Genomic DNA, 22611 nt, shown 5'->3' with positions numbered 1-22611 from the left:
TGAGAGTGTCTGGGCCAGCCCCACGGCAGGGGCAGAGCTGGGTGACAGCATTTTCACCCTGTGCTGTGGCCTGTGGTTCCCCCGTGAGGACAGGGACGATGGCACTCAGCTCAGGTCCCAGACAGGCTGTGCCACAGGTGCCATTTCTGCCCTGGCAGCAGGATGTGCCAGCGGGGACATCTGGGGCAGCACAGAGCAGGGCCAGGGGGCACAGATGGCTGGGGATGCAGGGTGGCCAGGACACAGGATGGCCAGAGGACACAGGATGGCCAGAGGACACGGGACATCCTGCCCTGACTGCTGAAGGGATGGCAGGAGCCTGACACAGCACCAGACCCTGTCACAGGTGCTGGGGACACTCGGGGAGTGGGACACCGGCTGCTGGGCTTGGGGACAGCCAGAGCCGTGCCCCAGAGCTGCCCTGCTCTCCTGTTTTTGGCGTGACCGCAGCTCCTGGTCTCTCCCTCGGAGCCCTCCCTGCCCTGAGCACCGTGTTCTGAGGTGTCTGCAGTGCTGAGAGGGGGTCCCCAGCTCCTGGCAGGGTGCAGCCCTGGCGAGGGGACTGTCCCAGCCTGGGCAGGGCTGTCACCCCACCGCTCCCCGGGCCCTGGGGCTCCCTGCGGGGGCAGGGCCGGGCACCGGCTCCGCAGAGCTCCCTCTCCTCTCTCCAAACACTCCCAGCGGCGGAGCGGGGCGGGGGCAGCAGCCCCCCGGGCCCTGCTGGGCAAACACGGACCGCGGGTGGGAGCTGATTAACCACGGGCACCCTTCGGGCTGCTCCTGACGTCAGCCATTGTCACCCACCCGCCCGGCACGGCTCGGCACTGGCACGGCTTGGCATGGCTACCGGCAGACCCCCGGGGAGAGGCGGCTTCCCCTGCTGTCCCCAGCCACCTCTGCCCCAGAGCTCCCACAGGGTCAGTCTGGCTGAGGAAAGGGCTGCTCTGACCCTTTGGGCAGCTGGGGAGGGTCTGGCCGTGCTGGCGAGCAGGTCCAGGTGTGGGACAAGGTGTGGGGAGAGCATGACTCGGCTGCTGGCTCTCAGAGTTGGGAATGACGAGGTGTCCGTCCTCTGTGGGGAGGAATCATTCACTTAAGGAACACTCAGGGCTCAGCAGGACTGTTCCAAAGGTGGGTTAGAAGGGAGAGACAACGCCGCCGCTCCTGCAGCAGCCTTGGGCATGTGGCTTTGCACCCACTGGAGTGCCCAGGGTGGCCATCCCTGCTCCAAACTTTGCCAGGGCCGGGCATGAGGAGCTCCTGTCCCACAGGGCAGGGGTGTCCTGCCTGCAGAGCCCCCCGCAGACCCCGCTGTGATCCTGCTCAGCCGGGGCGGGCCGGCGGCGCAGCCCTGCCCGGGGCTGGCTCACGCTGCCGCTCCCCGAAAGCCAACGGGGCTTCAAAGCTGGGGAAAAGCAGGCACGGCTGTGGCAAATCCTGCACCGGCGCTCCGGCTCTAACCCTCGCTGCCTTCGGAGCCCTGTGGCAGTAAGGAGATGGGTTGGATTTCTCCGGCACGGGGAGGGAGCATCCAGAGAGCAGCCGGGAGCTCAAGGCGGAGAGACAAGAGGTAAAACTCATGGGAGTGGTGCGAGCTGGAGCTCGCAAAGCCAGGCAGGGAACGCAGCACACGGCAAAGCTCCGCAACAGCCCAAGCTCCTGCAAAACCACGGCCCCATCCTCCCCCAGCAGCTGGGGGAGCAGCCACGGACCGTCCAGTCCTGCCCTGCCCCCGCTCCTCTCCGGGCTGTGCCCGTGGCCAGCGGGGTTCGTCCCTTTGTCCGTGCGCCCACCGTGCCTCCTGGTGCTCCGCCTGCCCCCGGAACGTGTCCTGTCACCCCCAGCCCGGCAGAGGCTTTCCCTGCCCCGCATTCCCCTCCGCGCATTCCCCACGGTGGCCCCGAGCCGCCGCAGCGCGGTGGGGACGGCAGCCAGCGCAGCCCGGGCCTGCTCCGGGCGGGCACCAGCCTGTCCCCGGGGCGCCGCTGCGGCCTGGCTACCGTGCCCACGGCCGGCGAGCCCCGGGGCGGCTGCCACATGGGTGCTGGGGTCCGGTCCCACCGGGGAGGGGGCGGGGCCGGGACCGGGACTGTGCTGGGGCTGCCCCCGTCCGACCCCGCCCCTCCGCCTGACCACGCCCCTCTGACACCACCGCCCCTTCGTCTCACCACGCCCCTCTGACATCACCGCCCCTCCGTCTGACCACGCCCCCTGACATCACACCCCCCGGCCCGACCACGCCCATCAACGTCACTGCTGCATAGCACAGACCACGCCTACCAGTCCCGCCCCTCTGCCCCCGCCCCTTGGCGGACTACCCTTCCCGTCATGCAGCGCGGTACAGGGCGGGGCCGCTTCCGCTCAGCGCTCGCCGCGCGTCGCCGCTGCTGAGGCCGCTGAGCCGCCGCCGCCCCAGGCCCCTGTCCCGGTCTCGGTCGGAGCCGCCGCCTCCGGACCGGCCCCGCCATGTCGGCCCAGGCACAGATGCGGGCCCTGCTGGACCAGCTCATGGGCACGGCCCGGGACGGTGAGTAGGGGCGGGCGGGGCCTGCAGGAAACGCCGCGGCCTGGCGTCCGCCTCACCGCGCGAGGCCCGGCCCGGCCCGGCCCGGCTCGGCCCGGCTGCTGCCGCCGCTCCGGACCTGCGGCGCGATCCGCCCCCGCCCTCCCGACTCCGGCCTCGGGGCGGCGGAGCGGGCTGGGCCTGTCCGCGCCCGGCCGGCGGTGATCCCGCCGCGCCCCCGGCCCCACAGAGCGCCCGGCGCCGCCCCGGGCCCCGCTGCCGCGGACAGGCGTGGGGCCGGCTCGGTGCCCCACGTCCAGAGGCGCGTAGGTAGGTGTGCCCGCAGCGCCGGGTGCTGTCCGGGACGAGAAATGTGACAGCCCGTGCAAAATACGGTCCCGCTGCGGTTTGTGTCTCCCTTCTGCGACTCGCTGGGTACTTAAATTCCCTTTGGCACGTTAACAGGGCTGTCCAGGCACTTTGCACTTTGTTTCGTAAGTGAATAAGTGCTTTTCTTTCTCTGTGTATTGAGTTGCTATTGAATTGCTTCCCATATTTTTATTTCATACAAACTGAACAATTGTGGCCCCTCTATTTTATTTATAAAGGTTCAGTGTATCTTTGCCTGCCTACATCAATCTGCAAGGGAGTTGCAGAAAAGCCTCATGTTCATCGAGCCGTGAGTCACAACCAATTTTTAAAGCTGTTATAACAAAAAAAAAAGTGTTTGCTTTTTTTCACAAGTAACTTTAAAAGTGTAGCTTAGAAAGAAAAAAAAATTAAAAAAATTTCAGTAGACACGACATTATTCCTGGATGCTTGTGAATCCTAAACTATATTCATACTTTAGTATTACACATACCTGTGTCATATGCACAGATGAGCTTTAAAATTGTCACATACCATTACCACTTTGCCTTTACTTTTATGTATCGTTCCCCTGACTTCCTTACTGCAGGTGTGGGCAAGAAAGCTTTTCCTTTAAAACTTTTCAACAATGGGCATAAAATTCTGCAGCTGAGGTCTTGAAGAATGCAGATGGGTATAGTATGTGTTGGAGCTCGCAGTGTGTATTGACTAACTTTGTTTCTTTTTTTATTATTTATTGTTTTGCTTTTCTGATATTGTCTCGTTTAAGTGGCTCCTGAGTGTAAAATGTCCTCTGAGGGTGGGCTGGGGGTGGGGAGCACGTGGTGTGTTCCAGGCCAGGACCTGCCAGCTCCTTCCTTGCAGGGCCTGGGAGAGCACACCCTGCATAGTTGGGTTCCAAACAGATGGACTGATGATGGCTCAATTATCACCTGAGCAAAGAGCAGTTGCCTGTAAATTTTGCCCAGCACAGCCCTGTTTTGTGATCTGCTAGCGTGGGGTTTGGTATCTCCTGCCCCTTCTTCACAGTAAGAAAAAGAAAGGGTGGAAAAAATAAACAGGTTTTGGCTGGGAGCCAGCCTGTCTGTCTCCTTTTCTCCTCTGGCTGTGCTGCTTCTTTATGTGGATGACAGGCCTTGGACATTGCTTGGCTCACCAGCACTGTGTTTAACATGGTGTCCTGGATGAATAAATGCTAAAATAGTGTTTGTTGCCAATTATAAGTGTTCCAGAATATCCTGTTACCCTCTAAGCTTTTTTTTTTTTTGGAGTAGTTTTGGGGAGCAGGAGCACCAAATATTTTAATCTGCATATAGAGGTGAAATGTTCATGCTGATGCCTGTGTTCTCTTGGTGTTCTAATGTCTCCTTATTTAAACCACACATGAATTTCAGGAGATGAAACCAGACAAAGGGTGAAGTTTACAGACGATCGTGTGTGCAAGAGCCACCTCCTGGATTGCTGTCCCCACGATATCCTGGCTGGAACAGTAAGTGTGTCCTCTGAAATGAGGGGTTCTGCTGAGGAGGATGTTGGTACAATTCTTTTCTGTGCAGGGTGGGTGACTTCTAGGAGAGATCAGGCTTTCTGTGCTCAGACAGCAGTCACAATCCTAATGCCATTTCCTGTGACCTGTGTATGGAACTGCTCTCACTTCTCAAAAAAAAACCACCAAACCCAAACGAACAAAAAACCAAACCAGGAGCTCTCAGAATTCACCTGAAATGCTTTTTCTTTCACAATCCAGTGGGAAGTTGCAAAATTATTTCTGTTTTAGCAATTTGAGGTAGTCAGAGCTTGCAACTTGTGCTATGGTGGTTCCAAGGCTGTAGCTGGGCTGCTGCCCTGGTTCACTGCTGCATCTTCAGGTTAGCAAGTGTTTCCTTAGCAGCTGCACAAATCCTTGGAGATTTTCAGTCTCCTCTCACCAGCCCTGATGGAAGAGCAGCTTTTCTGTTGTTACTGTGGTGATGTGGCAGGTCACATCTCTGGCAGAGTGTTGGTTGTTTGAGCTGCTTGGTTGTTTGTGTCACTCTGCCCGACTGGTTTCAAACAGTTGTCTCAGCTCCTTTGCTGTTCCCTCTGTGGGAACAGAGCTGGCCAGCGTTCAAAGGTTTGGCTCACGTGCTGCCTCTGAGAGCAGAAGGTGATGTGGGCTTGTAGCAGTGAGCTCTTGTGAAGGAAGTGTTCATATGAGGCTCCCAGATGAAACCTGCAGCCTGCCTTTGGAAAGAAAACTGTGTCTTTTGTCACCATCTCTGTGCAGCAGTCACAGGATGGAGGTAAATATGGATGTTTGAAATCCATCTTTGCCCTTGCTGTTTGCATGAAATACCGTGGCAATTCAGTGTCTGTCCACTTAAACCAGATTGCTGGAAGATGCTGTGGTTGTTTATAGCCCTTCCTGGTGCTCCTTGGGGAGCTGGCTGGACACAGTGGGTCTCCAGCAAAGGGAGGGCTGGTGCTGCTGCCCTTCTTGTGTCACCACCATAGCAGCAGTGTGGCAGCACTGGTAGAAGGAGCTGTAGCAAAAGCTGCCTCTGCTCTGAACACTCAGACTTTAGCTTCTCAGTGGCTGCCTTTGCAGAATAAGATTGGAAAAGCTGAATACCAATCTCTGTACCTCTGTTTTTTAAAATTCATTTGAAGCTCGGATGTGCTTTGCAGTGATTGCTCCATCAGCCTCCATACGAGTTCACCTCCATTTCAGAATTTTAAACTCCCATTCTTTGTATGGGTCAGTGTGGTCAGGGTATGTTTTTTGATACAAGATTCTACAACAGTTTTTTGGGCCCAAAGGGTGTTTTGAAGATGAAGGCTGCCTTCTGCCTCTTCAAGCAGGTTTTCAGAAAGAGGGTAAATGGTGAGTTGAAGGGCTAGTTCAGCATAAGTGACATGTGTGAACTGGTGCCAAAGCGTGGAGGAAGTCTGAAGTGTTTCAGGTGGCTTGTGAGTCTCCTGGGGCAGAGAAGCACCTTGAGGAATTTGTTTCTTCTGCTTTTGTTGTTACTTGTCTTGATTGGGTTGTCCTTTCCCTCTCACTGTGGAGTTTGTGCTCAGAAGCTGCAGGAGCATGAAGAAAGGCTGCTCCTGCACAAGTGATCTTGTGGCTCTCTCACATGATTGTGTGGTGGCCTTGAAGTGGGTGTGGAGCTCTGCACCTCTCTCAGCAGGTTCCTGGGGGCCAGAGCAAGTGTTGGTGCTGCAGATCTGTGTTAAAAGAACATGTGATGTCCAGAACAGGAAGAGCATTTCAGCTGTCACTGCTGCCAGTACAGAGTGAAACTGAGCTGGAGTGTGCAGCTCCCTCGTGATCTCGGGCAGCTTCACTGGCACTTCCCAGTGCTCTGCTAGGGAAGAGCTGTATGAGTGAATCTCTCTCAGCTGGGTGGGGTATAATCCATCTCTGGGTGTGTTACTGCAGAAATCAGGACCTCTTGGAAACTTCCAACAGATGCTCCAAGCCTTCTGGTGCTTGCTGTGTTGTGTCCTCCCCTAAGGCATTGTTGCTGCTGCATCCTTCCTGTGTGCAGATATTCCTTAGTGGGAAGCTGATTGAAGGCAGCAGGAAGCTGATCCCTTGGGGAGCTGTGCTCTGTGAAATGTGATGGAGTTCCACTCACTGACCTTCAGGTGCAGAGTAAGAAAAGGAGTCCAGACTGTAAGCAAAGCTCTGGAACATTCCTGAGAGCTGCAGGAGGCCTGTTGATGTTTGCTTTGTTTAGGTGCACGAGTGTTGCTGATTGTAAGAGTTGTCATTTTAAGTTGGTTTGCTCCTGTGATTATTCTCTTTTTGGCTTCAGAAACTTGTCTAAACTTGCCACTAAATAACCTACAGTGGTTCTCTTTGGTCTCTGTGGGTAAGGAGGAACATTCTGGGAGAGCAGAAGTTGGTTTAGTGAGCCATAAGCTGTTACCTTTGCATCCACATCCTTTGTGGTGAGTGCTGAGTTCTCTCTGCAGCTCATGGTGAGTGTATTTCTATCAGTGAAAGTGTTGTAGCACATCAAGAGATGGCATCAGCTGGCAATTCTCCTGAATTTCAGCTCCACTAGGAGGTGGACAGATGAGCCTCAAAGCTGCCCAGACTGAACATACCTTGGAAATTACACCCAGGGAATTAATTGTGTACCCTGCTGGGGAATATGAGTTGAAATCTGTAGGTTCTAGAATTGGTTTTTGTGGGTTGAGAGGGGGTCTGTGCTTTCCTTTTTCATTTGGATGAAACTCTGCATCTTTGATCACTGTTAAAGTATCTTTGTGGAAATTTCATTATGTGGTGAGTTGCCAGTTCAATTGAGATCATAAGAGATACCTCAGAATGTGGATTTCTCAGCAAATGTGAGCAGGATTAATTATCAGTGACATCTAAATGTCTTCATCTAAAGACATCTAAATGTCTTTGTGTGCATATGGAGTTAAATCTTTGCTCAGGCTCTGCTGGTTGCCTGTCTCCCATACCTGTGTTTTAACCCAGCCAGTGTTGAGTGGAGCAGGTTGTGGTCTCTGTGGAAAGGGTGAGTGTTCTATGAGCCCTCCTTGGCATGAGAGGAGGCTTTGAGGCAGAAGGGCTGGTGGTCTTACCCTGAGTGAGCAACACCTGTGGAAATCTCCTTGCACTTGAACATCTCAAAGGATGTAGAGGAAGATTTGAGGTTTATAAGCTAGTGAAAACTGAATGTTCTTCCATGAGGAAGGTTGAGGGATTTGTTAACAAGCAGGGAGAGGAATAGGGAGCTTCAGAACAAGCATTGTTGGCTGTTCTAAAGTGGTGAGAGCCCCTTCTCTGAAGTGGGGTTATTGGCTCAGCTTGCAGGAAGAGCTCAGATAAGAATATTTATAATGTGTGACAATCACATCCAATACCATTATTTTCTCCTTATCTTGGAAAGTGATCTCAGTAGCATGACCAGAAGAATGAAAGATGTGTCACGTCATAGAAAGTTATTTTTGTGGTAAAATAACAGGAACTCTCTAGCATTCTTTGAAGTGGCTTGCCTGAAGTTGAGAATGATCAAGCTTTAAAAGTACCAAAGTGCTTTTTTTGTAGGCATTGCATTTCTATCATTAGAGTGCTCAGCAGGAGTATTCTGGATGCAGTGTCTGTTTCTGTGGCCTGCTGCCTCTGACCTCCTGGTTCTGGTAAATCTGAGCAAAATGAAGAATGCTAAATAGTGGCAAGTCATCTGGATTTTTTTCCTTTTCTAGAAGAGAAAATCCAGTAATAGGCACCTGCTGAAAACCTGAGCATAAACTGGTAGAGTTTGCTTTAGTTGCTCTGCTTCATGCTAAACACTGCTCTCTAAGTGTATTATTTCATGTGAGCATCCCCAGCTTTAGTTTGTGATATTCCACAGGGATTCAGTGTTATCCCAGTTCAGCTTTCTCTGCAGCCCACTGGGTTGACACCTGTTGTGCATGTTGAAGTTTGGGCTCCTGGGGACTGGTGGTGACAGTGAGAGAAGAGGGTGGTGAGTTGGGGTGTTCCTTCATGCAATGACATGTACCCTGCCATTCCTACAGTGGCTCACAATTAGGGATTTTATTATTTTGGCTTTCAAAATGTCATTTTCCTTTTACTACTCTAAGAGTAAGAGAAAGGTTCTTTGTTACAAATTGATAATGTTGAAATGCAGCTTCCATGTCTTGAGAGCATAATTGACTTGGGTTCATGTGGCTGCAAACTGTTAGGTGGGAGAAAAAATAACAAATTCAAATAGTGGAGTGCAGTGGGAGGGAAGGGCAGCTTTCTGGGAAGGGAGATGCTCTTAAGTCTCTCATTAAATGGGCTTATGTGTTGGACTTTGCTTTGCGGGGCAGGTTTTCAAATTCCAGGCTGCAGCTGGATGTGGGAAGGGTCTGGCTGTGGAATTAACACTCTCTGTTGTTGCTGAGTGTGGGGTTGTGCATTGCTGCTGGCTGTAGCCCTTAATCCTTTTAAGTCCTTTTGTTGTTGATAGGGAGCATTCTCTGTGTGTCCTACAATTTGGTATGCCATATGTTACTTGGGCTCATCCTGACACAGATGTGCATTTCCAGAGGAGCTTTAAACAGGGTGCAGGTATGTTTTCCTGGGCTGTGGCTCCAGCATAGGAGGCATTTGCAGTTGGTGCCTGTTGAAGTGGACCCATCTACTTCCCAGCCATTTCTGAGGCTGTCTTTGGACTTAAAGCAGGAGTAAGACTGGACTTAAAACATTTGGGCTGTTTTAATGTTCCCAGAACATCTACAAAACGAGTTCTGGCAAGCATGTGGTTCTTCTGGCTGGTTCTGGTACTGAGAGGTTAAGAGAAAGCTGCTTTTCTGAAAATACTTTATTTTGATATGATGCAGTTGGCAAGAGACATCTGCTGCTTGTTGCTGTAATGGAGGGTTCTTATGTGGGTTCTCCCTTTTCTTCTAACAGAGAATGGACCTGGGAGAATGTACAAAGATCCATGACTTGGCTCTGAGAGCAGATTATGAGATTGCAAGTAAAGAGAGAGACCTGTTTTTTGAGCTGGATGTAAGTATGGAGAAATTTTAGTTACTTTTGGGGAAACTGCTTCTTGAATTTACCGGGCTGAACAGTAGAACTCAGTGCAGTGGCCATTTCAGCTCATCATGTTGCTTGATGTGTTACCTGTCCAGAATGTGCAGCCCCTTCCTGAATGTCAGCCTGACTGCTGACTGGAGAATGCAGAATTAATTATGGCCTTTGCCACCCCATTAGCCCAGCAAGCTGGGAGGCTCCTGGCATTCCTTGGATCCCACAGCTGCTGCTCTGTACCAGGTTCTTGTAACCTGTTGCCCTGTCACAGAAAGAGATTTAACATTAAAAACCTTCTGCTCATTAGTTTAACTTTTGTCAGATTTAGCTTTCATTTAATCTTTCTGTGATGGAACAGATCAAGGGGAAGCACAATTCTGTCTTTCCTTTTCATGTTATTCCAGTGCTTTTGTCTTTGTGCCTGTTGCTCCTGCATAGGAAGGAAGTTCCAGTGCAAAGCAATGTTGATGTGTCAGAATAAAGGAACTGGGTCAGGTTTACAGTGCAGGGGTCAAATGTAACTTGTTCTACAAAGTGTCATTTGGTTTTTTCTCAAAGCATCTGTTCTTGAGGTTGTTTGTGCATTATACAGGATTGCAGCTGTTGGCTGTCAAAGCTACATCTGGCACAGAGAGCAGCTTCATTCATAATTCTTTGTCTGATCATGCAGGCCATGGATCACCTGGAATCCTTCATTGCAGAGTGTGACAGGAGAACAGAGCTGGCCAAGAAACGCCTGGCTGAGACACAGGAAGAGATCAGTGCTGAAGTGTCTGCAAAGGTATTGGCCTCTCACTGAACATTGGTTCTGAAAGTCTCAATGGGAGCACTGGGGCTCTGTTTCTCTGTCACCAGTGATACTGGGGAGTAAGGCTCCACAGAGGATTTGGGGATTCCAGTCATCCTCCCGAAATGGCTGCTCTGGCCATTCTGGAGACAAAGAGCACCGTGGACTCTAAAAGAGATTGCTTTAGCATGGAAATAAAGCATATTGGTTTCTTCCCCATACTATGAAATGTTACCATAATAATTTAGAATAGTAAGTCCATCATCCTGTGATTTTTCTTTCATTTAACAAATGCTCATGGAGTTTCCTTTTTGGGAACTCACCTAATTGGGCCAATATGAGACATTTCTGAAGTTGATTTTGTGGTCTCTGTGCTGACCTGTAAGCCAGAAATGACTGACAGATCATGATCTCTCCACATCCAGTTTCTCTCTTTGCCCCATCTGTGACTATGTTGACATTGGTCCACCAGTCCCTTCTGTTGGGAACTTTTGGAGATTCATGATCATCTTCCAACAACAGATATCATTACACAGTATTTCTTTTAAAAAAAAAGTTGTCCTGCAAGCTTTATCACATTTTTATCTTACTAACAACTAACTATTCTCTTCAGGCAGAGAAAGTCCATGAGCTGAATGAAGATATTGGAAAACTCCTAGCTAAAGCAGAACAGCTGGGAGCTGAAGGAAATGTTGATGAGTCTCAGAAGATCCTGATGGAAGTGGAGAAAGTCCGGGCGAAAAAGAAAGAGGCAGAGGTACGGTGTTGGCTCTCCTGTGGGTTGGCACAGGAGCCTGGGCCAGGCTGGGTGGTTTCTGCCTCACACCTCCTTTTGCAGTTCCAGCCATGTGCCAGCAAGCAGGTGGCAGTGTGGTGTGGTGTATGAAAAGATTTTTAGAAACTTTTATCTAGTGCAGGGAGGGCTTTATCCTCTGAAATATTTGGTCACCACTCCCTTGCAGGGATAGATTTCGGGTTAGCTGTGCCCACAAAGCATTTGTGTGGCACCTCCTTTGTGTGAGGGTGGGTTTTGATTCTTCAAAGCAATTCTTTGTAGGGGTTTCCCTGGAGGGTTGTGTCTGTGTAAGGGTTCCCTGACATTTGTGTGGGTTTTCTTGCCTCCCTGTAGGAAGAATACCGAAATTCAATGCCTGCATCCAGTTTCCAGCAGCAGAAGCTGCGTGTGTGTGAAGTCTGTTCAGCATATCTGGGTCTCCATGACAACGACCGGCGTCTTGCTGACCACTTCGGAGGCAAATTACACTTGGGTTTCATTCAGATTCGTGAGAAACTGGATCAGCTGAGGGTAATCCTTTCTGTTCTAAACCACCTCTTTGTAGTTCTGAAGACCTTGAACACTTCTATTAAATTAATACAGAATTCTTTGCAGAGGGCTTGTAAAAGCTCAGAAATTTCTGACTGCAGAATTCCTAAAGCATCAAACAGATCTTTGTTTAGCCTTGTCTTGGGTTCTGTTCTCTTTTTTCTGGGTAACTAAATATGTACCCTCAGAATCAGCCAAACTAGAGCACTGCTATAATTTATTCCTTGGAATTTTGGTACAGTAATTCTTATTAACGTGACAGAAATATGTTACTCTGGGGTTTTGTTTTGGTTTTTTTTTTTTTTTTCTTTGAAACCTCTTAATGAAATGTTTGAACTGGAGTTTCACATGGTTCTGTCAGTGAAAAGATCTTGACTAGCTGAAGCCATTAGGAGTTTTCTGAAATTATTCATAATGGGTTGTGGTACTGGCCTTGCTTGCAAACAGGGACCTTTAGCTGAGTCAGAGTTGTGATTCCTGTGCCTCACTCACAGTGCATTGAGGTCAGTGCCTCAACTGAGAAAAATGAGAACCTCGACAGAGGTCTTAACTCAGCACATAAAATGCAGTGCAATGGTTCTTTGTCTTGCTATTGGAACGGTCCTTCCTGCAGATCTGACCTGTTACTGCATGGCTGTAAATAATGGCTGTCACTGCATGGCTGAAATATGATGTGGATTTATTTTTCCCCCTAGAAAACAGTGGCAGAAAAGCAAGAGAAGAGAAACCAGGATCGTTTGAGACGGAGAGAGGAGAGAGAACGAGAGGAGAGGATGGGCAGACGGTGAGTGGGACCCGGGAACTGGCCTGTGAAGTTCAGAAGGGTCTGATTCCTTGTACATGAGCACTGCAGGAGTTCAGCATCTGCTTCTGGAGTGGCTGTTGGATGTGCTCCAGATGCTGTGTGAGCATCTTGGGATTCAGTTAAAGATTAAAACAATGCACAAATCCTCCACTCCTTCACCTTGGAGTGATTTTACATGTATTTTAACCTCCACTGTGTGTCTGAAAAGGTGGGAGTTCCCTGTAGTCTTGAGGCTTATGTTGGCCTAATCCCTGTCTTAGGGAATCTGAATCTGGATAAAATACCCTCATCCAGAGCACCTGAGTGGGAAAGTTTAAGATGAGTGAGGACTAGGCTTGCTCAAAAGGCAGCAATTCCCTGGACAGCCCTCCTCACTCCTTGGAGACTTGGAGGTGACAACAGGCTGGTGTCCATGTGCCAAATAGTGGCCTGCATGTAACTTTCCTACAATAAGTGAGGTGTTCTGGCAAGCATTTCCTGAGGAAGCTGAGGGATCCCAAGGTTGTAGCTATGTGTGTCACCTTCTGCTCAGATGTCTCTAATTCCTGAGCAGTGGGAGGGGCTGGTTTTCTGATTGGTTTTCTCAGGACAAGCTCTTCTGCATCTTGCCAGCTGAACTGGACAAACAATTTCTTCTGTACTTAAACTGAAGTGGCAATTTGTGTTTAAACAGCTCAGGCAGCCTGGTGTGGGGAGGGTCGTTATTTGCAGGGCTCAGGCAGAGGAAGTGGCTGAGTAGGAATGCTGTTCTGATTGTCACAGCATCTCCCTGCTTATTTACCTTGTGTGTTTCTGCTCGTGTACTTCTTGCATCAAAAAGACCCCAACCTTGCTGCCTTTGCAGAGCTATTTTTGAAACTCAGAGTCAGCTGAAGAGTGACTTTGTCTGAGGAATATGAGATTTATAACTGCAGTGTACTCTAAGATGGTGCTGGCTCTGGATATACGTTGCTGGAATTGCTGACAAATACCAGCATGGTCATTTTTGTGTATTATGGAGATGGGAGCCCCAAACTGTTACTCGTTATCCATCTAATTTTGTACAAGTTATGCCTAACTCCAGTTAGGGTGTTTAATGTGGGTTTTTCCTGGGGATTTCCTGGTGTGTTATGAAGGAGCAGTTCATGCTACAGCTTTCTGTGGAACTGCAGCACTTCATGGAGAGCCTCACAACTTTCTGTTACCCATCCAACTGTAATGCAATTCAGTTTGAGAGCTGCAGGATATGGCAGTAGCTTTTCAGTGCAGGAGTTAATCAAAAGGGACTGCTGTTGCTGCTGCTGTGGTCAGAGATGTGGAAGTGAAATGGGAAGTGTCTTCTCATGCAGCTGCTTCAAGGCAGACCCACACAGGACCCTGCCTAACATGGGCTCAGTTTGTCTCCATGGTGCCTCTTCTTCCTGCAGGTCATTTCTCTGTAAAAATTTCTCAACAGAGTTGTTCAGGAAGAACCCTCTGGATCTCTTTGTTGATCCATATCTTCTCAAATGTGGTTTTCTTCCTCCTGTGGTGTGGCTGTGGTTTTGTTTTAGTGTTAAAAAAAAACAAACCTCAAGCCCTCAGTTCTTGAGAGCTAAAGAGCCTCTAGTGTTCACAGGTAGTCCATATGTGGATGCATCTGATGAGGGGGTTTGAAAGCTGCTTTTGAATGTTTATTTAAGGCTTAAAATAGGAAAGCTTTAAGAGCTGCATGGAGCTGGCCTAAAGTCTGAGTTCTTGCTGTTTCCAGTTGTGACAGTACTTAGAGCCTGTGGCCTTTGCTCTGGCTCTGTGCAGAGGCACCTGTGTGCTCCACAGGAAAACTTGTGAAGAATGAGTCAATTGCCTCTCCAAAATGAGAACTTGACCTGAGGGAGGACAGTAGCTCTCTCAGTGGACACTCAGTGTCAGAACTGAGGTTAGAGTCCAGATTTCTTGGTCACTTATCTGCTGGGAGCTGTGCACACCATGCTCACAGGGGCATTTTTCTATCAAAAACTAATTGGTGATGTCTACCACCTTCCAGCCAGCCTCTCTTATCCAGAGTTTGGTACTTTAAGGAGCCACAGGAAAAATGTTTCCTTCAGAACTCTTCTTGTCATATCCTCCTATACAGCACCTTCATGGTGTTACTTCAGTAGGAGGAAGAGTGTGGATTGACTTTGGGAGTCTGTGACTGACAGGCACTGTGGCATCCCTACAAACCTGTGAAACTTTCCTTGTGAAACTCTGCCTCTCAATTAATCATTTAATTAATTTGTCAATAAGCTGTGATTCCACATAGAAGTGAGTGAACTGGATTCCACCCTGGTGGTAATAAACACAAGTCCTGTGTGATGTTGCTGGTGGCTGTGGGGTACCCAGTAATCTCTTGAGGCTGGAATTCTGTGGAGAAATGGCATGCTGGGAGTGCAGACCTCAGTGTTTGCTTCCACAGTACACCAGCAAACAAGTCTGGTGGAGGTGCCAAATGGATTTCCTTTGTTAAGCTGGACAAAAGACAGGTTGTGAAACTCAGCAGAAAGTCTCTGTGATACAGGGACAAAAAAAGAGGAAAAAATAAATAAAATAGACTTGCTCAGCCCTCTCGCTCCTATGGAGAGCAGTCTTCTTTGTTTCCTGCAATGATTCAGGCTAGTAAGGACAATGCTGTTCTCTTGGATACTTCCTGAATTCTGAAGTTTGGTTCTAGGGAGTGATTATCAGATGTTTTTTGTGCATACCCCTGCTTGGATGATAGGCATGGAAGGGCAGCCAGGCTTTTCAGGGGATGTGGAAGGGCTTTTGTGGATGTGTGCATTGGTGGTTCAGAATAAAGTGATCAGGAGGAAAAAGAACAGTAAGAACTTGGAGTAATTACAACCAGCAAAAAAATCCAGCTGCCTGCCAGGTACCTCCAGGAGGTCCTGCTGCTCTGTCAGGTTCTGTTACTTGGGAATGGAGGTGTGTGGTTACTGCCTTGCTCTCCAGCTTTATCAGCTTTTCCTTCAGCTGATCATGTGTGTAGACTCCAAGTTCAGCTCCACTTTGTTTACAGTCCTTACCTGAATTCCCCTCTAAATTTGGGGGATTTTTAAACTTTCTACCATGACTGAACAATCCCGTTTCACTGAAGAAATGTCAGTGCACATAGATTTTCTTAATCTTGTCTTATCCAGGCATGGTTTTAAATTATGGTATTAAAACAAAGGCTTCTCTGTTGCTGCTTAAATTCTTGTCTGTATGTAGCTTTCATGTCAGGGTGCCAGAACAGCTCTGTGGGGTGTAAATGGAACTTGTGTGTGAGTCTGTGTGCAGTGGGGAGCACTTACAGGAGTGAGTCTCTAAGTCACTAAACAGGGAGAGGAACCACTTCTTAATTAAAGCAAAACCAGACTGTTCAGACAACGTGTGATGTTCAGCAGGTTCTGAAATGTGGCCACAGAGGAAGAGGGAGGGTGCAGCTTTCATATGCAGAGGTATTTTAAGTGGTGCTGAGTAATGGTGCTGCTGAAGTTGAAAGAATTCTGCCGTTGTTATTTACAAACTGTCAGGAGCTAATGCTGGCAGCAGTAAGCTCAGAGTGCCACACATGAGCTCTGAAGCTCGTGGAATGTGAGAAAGGAGAGCAAGGCCTGGATTATTCTTCTCAAGTGCTTTCTAAGGATTTTCAGTTTATCTCTGTCACTTGTAATAGTTCTTCTCTTGTAGCTGTGTCCCCTCTTTTTTCCTAGTTATCTTTCCTGAAAAGGAAAAAAATATTGATGCAAATTTCCTTCTTATGTTTGGTAAACAAATACAAGGAGTGAGAAAAGGTTGTTTTTTTATAAAAAAAACCCCACCGGCCTTTAGCATGCAACTTCCTCAAAGGAACCAAAATCAGAAAACTGGCAGATGTCTTTCTGATTGGAGAGTGGCACTTCTTGAAAATGTTAGAGTTGATCCAGCTGGTGTTAGACTGCAGGGAGTAGAGTATGTAACAAATATGCACAGAAAATTAGTTGGAAAGGTTCATTGGGGTGCTTTATTAATAGTATCTGATTTCTAGACTTTTCTGTAGTGACAGGAAGGTCACTGTGCAGAAATTCATGTTTTCCTGGTTTTGACAAATTCTTGATCCTAAAATTGAAGCTAACTAAATGGTTTTCTTTGCAAGCTTTTTTTTTTAATAATATATCACTTGAGGTATTGATTATTCCTGTTAAGAGCTGCCAGGGTGGATGAATTTTCCTCCTGAAAACCCACTGGCTGTATCATAACTTCTCTCACTTAACTCTCCTCTCCTTTCTAGGTCTGGATCAAGAAATAGAGATCGTCGAAGGTGAGTGCCCAGTTCTGGACTTCTCCCAAATGCCTGGTTGTGTTTGTCTCTAGCTCCTGAGGTTTTTCCTGGGTCTCACCAATAGAGTTCACTCAGTGCCTCAGTGTCAGGTTTGCTTCCTGAAAGGGATGGGAAGTGCAGTTTGGGCAGCTCAGTGGTGCTGCACAGCTCGGGGTGGCTCCTGGGGCTGTAGAGCAGGTGCTGAGTAGCCTGGCCAGGCTGGGCTCTGTGTGCTCCAGTGTGTGAGCCCTTGGATGTCCCCGAGGCCTCTTTCCATAAATACCTGATAGACTTCTGTGATTGTAATATCTGAAGTATCTCTTAGATATATAATACCTCAGATGTGAAAATACAGAGATTTGAGATTAAAACCCCCACATCTCTGGGAAGAGCTTGCCTTAATGCTATGGCAACATTCTCTGTGGTAATGGACCTGGAGATTTCCCTGCCTACTGCTTTCCTTTGGCATCTTTCCTATTTTGAGAACAGGGTGAAATAAACTTGCTTCTAAAGTGCAGGACTTTCACAAGGAAGATTCTCTTAGGGTTATGGTAATATCATAGGCCATTTCCTTTGGCCTCTCTTCTACTTACCCAGGCCTCACTTGTGAGCAATGCAGCTTTGTAAGCTCTGCTCTGGCCCTTTCCACATGCTTACAATAACGGTGGGAGCTTTTTCTATAAGCTTTCCAGCAAACTGAATAATCCACTGGCATTCTGTTGGTAGCACAAGGCCCAGGAGGAGGCAGCTGCCCAGTGTGTGGGTGTGGGCCGGGATGTGGGGGGCAGGGGCTGGACTGTGATGGTGCTCTGGGTATTTGTTACTCAGGAGAGGCTGAGAGGCAGCTGAGGGCGCAGGCGTGAGGCAGCTGAGGGCGCAGGCCTGAGGCCCTGGGAGTGCTGAGGGTGCAGGTCTGAGGCAGCTGAGGGTGCAGAGGTAAGGCAGCTGAGGGCTCAGGTCTGAGGGCCCTGGGGGCGCAGGTGTGAGGCAGCTGAGGGGGCAGGTCTGAGGCAGCTGAGGGCACAGGCGTGAGGCAGCTGAGGGCGCAGGCGTGAGGCAGCTGAGGGCACAGGCGTGAGGCAGCTGAAGGTGCAGATGTGAGGCGCTGAGGGGACAGATGTGAGGAACTGAAGGTGCAGAGGTGAGGCACTGAGGCTCACCTGCATCTGAGGGCGCAGGCGTGAGGCGCTGAGGGTGCAGGCATGAGGCAGTGAGGGTGCAGGTCTGAGGTGCTGAGGGCGTAGGCGTGAGGCGCTGAGCCCGTGTGTGTTCCCTGCAGATCCCGGTCCCGGGAGCGGAGGCGGAGACGCTCCAGATCAGCGTCCCGGGAGCGGCGGAAGTCGCGCTCGCGCTCCCGGGACCGACACCGGCGCCACCGGAGCCGCTCCCGCAGCCACAGCAGAGGGCACCGCCGGGGCTCCAGAGACAGGAGCTCAAAACACAAGTAAGTATTCCCCAATGGAATGCTTCTGGAAAGGGGAGTCCTTGGCTCACAGTGACCTCCCTGGCCCAATAGAGCGAGCAGGAGCGTGGCAGGGTTCTCCAGAGCAGCTGTGCTGGCCTGTGCCAGCTCCTGGGCCAAAGCAGGATTCCCCAGGGGTCTCAGCTGTACAGCAAGATCCCAGCTGAGAGGAGAGTCTAGGGGATAGAACAGGCTCCCTGGTTTGCAATGCTGAGCCTCAAGATGCTCCTTGGATGGGAAGCAGCACAAAGCCTCCCTGAGCTTCCCTGGGCCTGTAGAAGCCAAGTGCCTGAGAGGCAGTTTGGATATTACACTTCTGTAGTTATTTTCTGCTTCCCAGATTCCTTCTCTCAGTGCTGGCAGTGGGAAGGAGTCTATGATTTGAGATCTGGGGGGAGTCTTCTGTTAGAAGGCTGCTTGAGAGAGACAGAATTCTTTAGGAATCAGCACTTTTTCCTCCTGAAAAAGAAATACAGGAGGAGTATACCATTCTTCTGTCTCTGAGGAGAAGCACTATAGTCCAAAGAAGGGCTTAAAGTCTTTCTGAAATTCAGCAAAACAGCCTCTGTGTTGGAGGAAGGATGAGGCAAGTGTGTGTAGGGTATTAGAAACATTGACTGGAATCATTGTGTTCCCTTACAACTCTTCTAACCCCAGGAGCAAGTCTGTATCCAGATGCTTGCTGAGGTTAGATCTGGATTTTTTTAAAGCCTCCTGGTTAATAGGGGAGTGCTTTAGCACTGTCACCTGATAAGGCACCAGCACTTAAGTACAATTCTAGAAACAAACCTATTGTTGTGTGTCTTGTGTCAGGTTAGCTAAGGGGTAAGAACAGCTTTTCTTTTAAAGATACCTGGTGAAGGGGAGGGAAATAATGGTCTGAAAAATAAGTCTGTTAATAATTGAGGGGGGGTGTAAATATGTTGATTCTCCAATGGCTGAGATACTAAAGTGCTTTTTTAAATCTGTCTTGAACATGAAAAATAAAGAAAAGAAGTTTGGACAATTAGGAAGTGAGGAAGATCCTGTAATAACTATTACTAAAGAGCAGGTAAGGGATTACTTCGGAACCCCTGAACACATCCAAACCAGCCCATTGAGACTGCAGGGGGATTGGCTGGCTCACACACCTGCACAAAACTGCTGAGAGCTGGGGACAGGCCAGGATCAGTTTAAGAAAACATAACAAAAACAAGAGAACAAACAGCAAAACCCTATTTCCTGAAAGAGAGTTAATGAAATCTGCCCTCAGGTTCTGCTGGGCTGAGGTCTCGCTTGCTGAAAGAAAGGGAGTGTCACAGGATGTGGAGAGCTCAGGGTAGGAGGTCTGCAGGCAGCAGGCATTGTTGTGGAAAAGGCAGAGAGGCAATGTCATCAGACAGACTGATGTTAAATGACACAGTTTAATGAAAATTAAATGGCTTTTGGGTTTTGATGTATCAATTCTTCAGTATTTCCAAGCCTTAAAATCAACAAGAATGAAAGTGGAACCTCTAATGTACCTTCTGTTGTGACTGTAAAAAACCCTGTGTACTGAGCCTTGAAGTAAAATGTAGGAGCCTCTGCTGAGCTCCCTCAGGGTCAGCTCCTTTTGAATCCTGCTATTCCCTAAGCTGGCAGGAGTCACACAAGAAACAGCCTTTCAGATTGGACCTAATGTGAAGCCTCCTGTTTAATTCTGCGTGGGCTGACACAGGGAAGCGCTGCTGAAAATCTGTGGCTGTGAAAAGATGTGCTGTGGGCTGGGAATATAAATCTCTATCTTCCTGACTTTGAACCCAGGATGCTGCCAAAGCCAGCATTTGTCAGGATGCAAAGTGAGAAGCCCAGGGCTGAGCCAGCAAAGAATCCAGCTGGTATTTAAAGCAGTTGAGCAGAAAGCCAGTAGCTTAGGGCATAGTGAAAAACTGCTCTGGAAGCCATGAAATGAGCTGAGTCAGAGATGAGGAAAAAATTGCAGGCACTTCAGGATGGCCCAAAAAAATAATAAGGGGCACAGGGAAGACCTGAGAGAGCCCCTGTGGCAACAGCTTCTGAAAGGATCACTCAGAGGAAGGAGGAACAAAGGCTGTGCTGTGCATGGAAACCTCGCAGAGAGCCCAGAGCTGCTGTCATGGGGGACCCACTCCCCGTGGCACAGCAGCCAGGCATGTTCCTGTAGGGAACCTGCATCCCACAGCCCTGCCAGGGAAAGGTACTGCTTGGTGGGGATTTGACAATGCTGTGAAGCTGACAGCGATGGTTTACTTTGTACTGCAGATCTTCTAGAGATCGATCTTCAAGAGAAAAGTCCCGAGACAGAGAGAGGAAAGAGAAGAGCTCTTCTGAGAGGAGGCACGAGAGCACAAATGGCAAATCTCGTTCCAAGAGGTCAGAAGAGAGAGAAGCTGGCGAGATCTGAACTCAAACGATCTGTGTTGCACTGTAAATAGTCTGATAAACATTCTACACAAAGCCTAAATTTCCCATTTATATTTACTGAATACAACTCATCTTTTGTAGTTTGGGATTTTTATTGTTTGGCAGATAGCTGTGAGTTTGTAGAGACACGAGAGTTACGTACTGTTTAACAGGATTTTGTTTTAGTAGGAATAAATAAATCTGGATGGATGGTTTTCAGTTCAGGCCAGTGTGGACACCCTGTGTTTGTCCTGACTCAGTGGTCAGGGCCACGCTGTGCCTGGAGCCCTGAGCTGCCCTGACCTTTGTAACGCTTCAGCCCTTTCCAAAAAACCCACCTGACCCTCTGTGAGCACACCAGTAACACTGGTTCTCAATTATATTTTTTCCTTCTGTTTATATATGTTTAAAAAAATCAGATTTTTTTTTTCTTCCTTTTAGTACTTAGCCATCTCATTTTTATCTCTCCAGCACTTGAGAGTTGCCTCACTTGCCCAGCTAAGGCAAAAAAGATAAAATTTGGCCCTGATCTAGTCTGAAAGCTGTTTGTCATTGAGGATGACCAGATGAGCTGAACCATGTTTCTAAGCTGGGGTCATGTCTGGTTTTAGTACCTTTACAGTTCAGATAGCTGAGTTGATGTGGGCAAAGCAGTGGAATCCTGGCTGCTTTCCTCTCTAGAGGGGCACAGCCACAGCTCCTCTGCCTCTGTACTGTGCTCTCTGCAGTCAGAGCTTCCCGCGGGGCTCTCTGACCTGCGGCCCAAAGCGATGCTGTGTTCCAAGGCCAGTCAGGCAGAATGTGCCGAGGGGCAGAGCTCACCGGGGCTGGAGCCCGTGCCAGTCCCGGGAGAGCAGCACCGGCCGTGTCCCCACGGCGTGAGAGCCGCTGCCCTTGTCACTTGGGTTGTTCCCCACGAGGGCTGTGCCAGCCCCAGCCGCGACCCCGGGCTCGGCATTTTGTGGGATCGGTGCGAGCGCAGCCGCTGTCACCCGCCGAGGCAGGAGCCGGGCAGCCGCTCGTTATCGCGGTTAATTACCGCCGGTAATTGCCGTTCCCAGGGCCGGGCTCCGGCCGGCGCTCCCCCTCCCTCCATTCTCTGCCTCCCCCCGAACGCGGCTCCGGTTCCGCCGCGATGCTGCCCCGGTGTCGGTCCCTAGTGCATGCCCCCCTTCCCTGTCCGTTTTTACGATGAATTCCGCGGTTTCACGTGTTGTTTTTGTAACCTCCGTGTGGGGCGCGGGGGGCGGCGGGCGCGCGCTCGGGGTGCCTGTACGTGCCCGTGCTGTTCTCCCGCGGTCTGAGCGCATTAAAGATCTGTGTTTGTGGCTCCCGCTGCTGCCCGGACTCGTTCTTGCGGGCTCTCCGCCCGCGCCGCCGCCCGAACCGGGCCGGGCCCCGCCGCACCGAGCGGAAGCGCTCCCTGCGCTGTGACGTCACCTCCGCCGGGCGGGGCGGGGATGGAGGCGGAAGTGACGGCGGCGGCGGCGGCGCGGGGTGAGTGCGGAGCGGGGCGGGCGGGGGCCGGGGGGGACGCGGGGGGCGCCCTGGGCCGCTCCCGCCGCCCCATGGGCTCCTGGCGCCTCCGTGAGGGCGCCCCGAGAACACGGCCTTGTGCCCGGGCCGCGTCCCCGCGCTGGCACCGCGCGTTCGGGGAGCGGAGCCGGCTCCCGAAGCATCCGCGCTGCCCACGCGCTGCCGCCGGCTCCGGGAGCTTGGGGCCGGCAGCGGCAGCGCTGGGCTCGGTGCAGCCGCGGGGCTGTGGCCGGGCGGTGAGAACCCGCGGCTGGCAGCGCTTGCAGCCCGGCCCTGGGCCTGCCCTGCCCGCTCGGCGGGGTTTGCTGTCCCCAGAAGTGCCCCCACACCATAGCGAGAAGCCTGGGAAAGAATTTAATCCTTTTTTCCAAAGCCCAAGGTGCTCCCTGTGATCCGAGCTCCTTTATCCCGGGGCTGGCGGCTGTGAGGGCTCCTGGGGCGTTGCTGACGCAGCGGCTGGGACTGCGGGGCTGGGCTTCAGTCAGAGCAAGAGCGAGCCCCTCACCTCTGCAGGGCCCAGCGCAGCCACACTCTCCTCCTGGACAGGGTTAAAGCCCTGTTCCTCTTTCCCTCGGGAGCCCACAAGCCTGGGTTGCAGGTGTGAATTCCAGGGCTTC

At 50.5% G+C, this 22611-nt stretch overlaps 1 protein-coding gene across 3 annotated transcripts; it reads left to right on the top strand.

Annotated features, from left to right (window-relative positions):
- Positions 1-2334: 2334 nt before the first annotated feature.
- LUC7L (LUC7 like) lies at positions 2335-21813 on the top strand. Of its 3 annotated transcripts, XM_030958227.1 has the most exons (11): positions 2335-2527; positions 4267-4361; positions 9279-9377; positions 10072-10182; positions 10802-10945; positions 11318-11494; positions 12208-12296; positions 16567-16596; positions 17876-18040; positions 19048-19109; positions 20318-21813. In XM_030958227.1, exons 1-10 carry the CDS (start codon positions 2467-2469, stop codon positions 19073-19075), a joined length of 999 nt encoding a protein of 332 aa, XP_030814087.1. In that variant the 5' UTR covers positions 2335-2466; the 3' UTR covers positions 19076-19109; positions 20318-21813. The 3 variants fall into 3 exon arrangements, with proteins under 3 accessions (XP_030814087.1, XP_030814086.1, XP_030814088.1); XM_030958226.1 differs by lacking the exon at positions 19048-19109; XM_030958228.1 differs by lacking the exon at positions 19048-19109 and having other exon boundaries at positions 2343-2527; positions 3112-4361.
- The last annotated feature ends 798 nt before the right edge of the window (positions 21814-22611 follow it).

This window comes from Camarhynchus parvulus, chromosome 14 (genome assembly GCF_901933205.1).
Source record: "Camarhynchus parvulus chromosome 14, STF_HiC, whole genome shotgun sequence".
Lineage (NCBI taxonomy): Eukaryota > Metazoa > Chordata > Aves > Passeriformes > Thraupidae > Camarhynchus > Camarhynchus parvulus.
The sequence above is the reverse complement of the archived record's forward strand: the minus strand, read 5'-3'. Positions and strand labels throughout refer to the sequence as shown.

Excerpts from the sequence above, each read along its gene's own strand:
- LUC7L (XM_030958226.1), top strand. The coding sequence starts at position 2,467 with ATGTCGGCCCAGGCACAGATGCGGGCCCTGCTGGACCAGCTCATGGGC. Across the intron at positions 4,362-9,278 it reads ACGATATCCTGGCTGGAACA|AGAATGGACCTGGGAGAATG; the intron begins GTAAGTGTGTCC and ends TTCTTCTAACAG. Across the intron at positions 12,297-16,566 it reads GAGGAGAGGATGGGCAGACG|GTCTGGATCAAGAAATAGAG; the intron begins GTGAGTGGGACC and ends TCTCCTTTCTAG.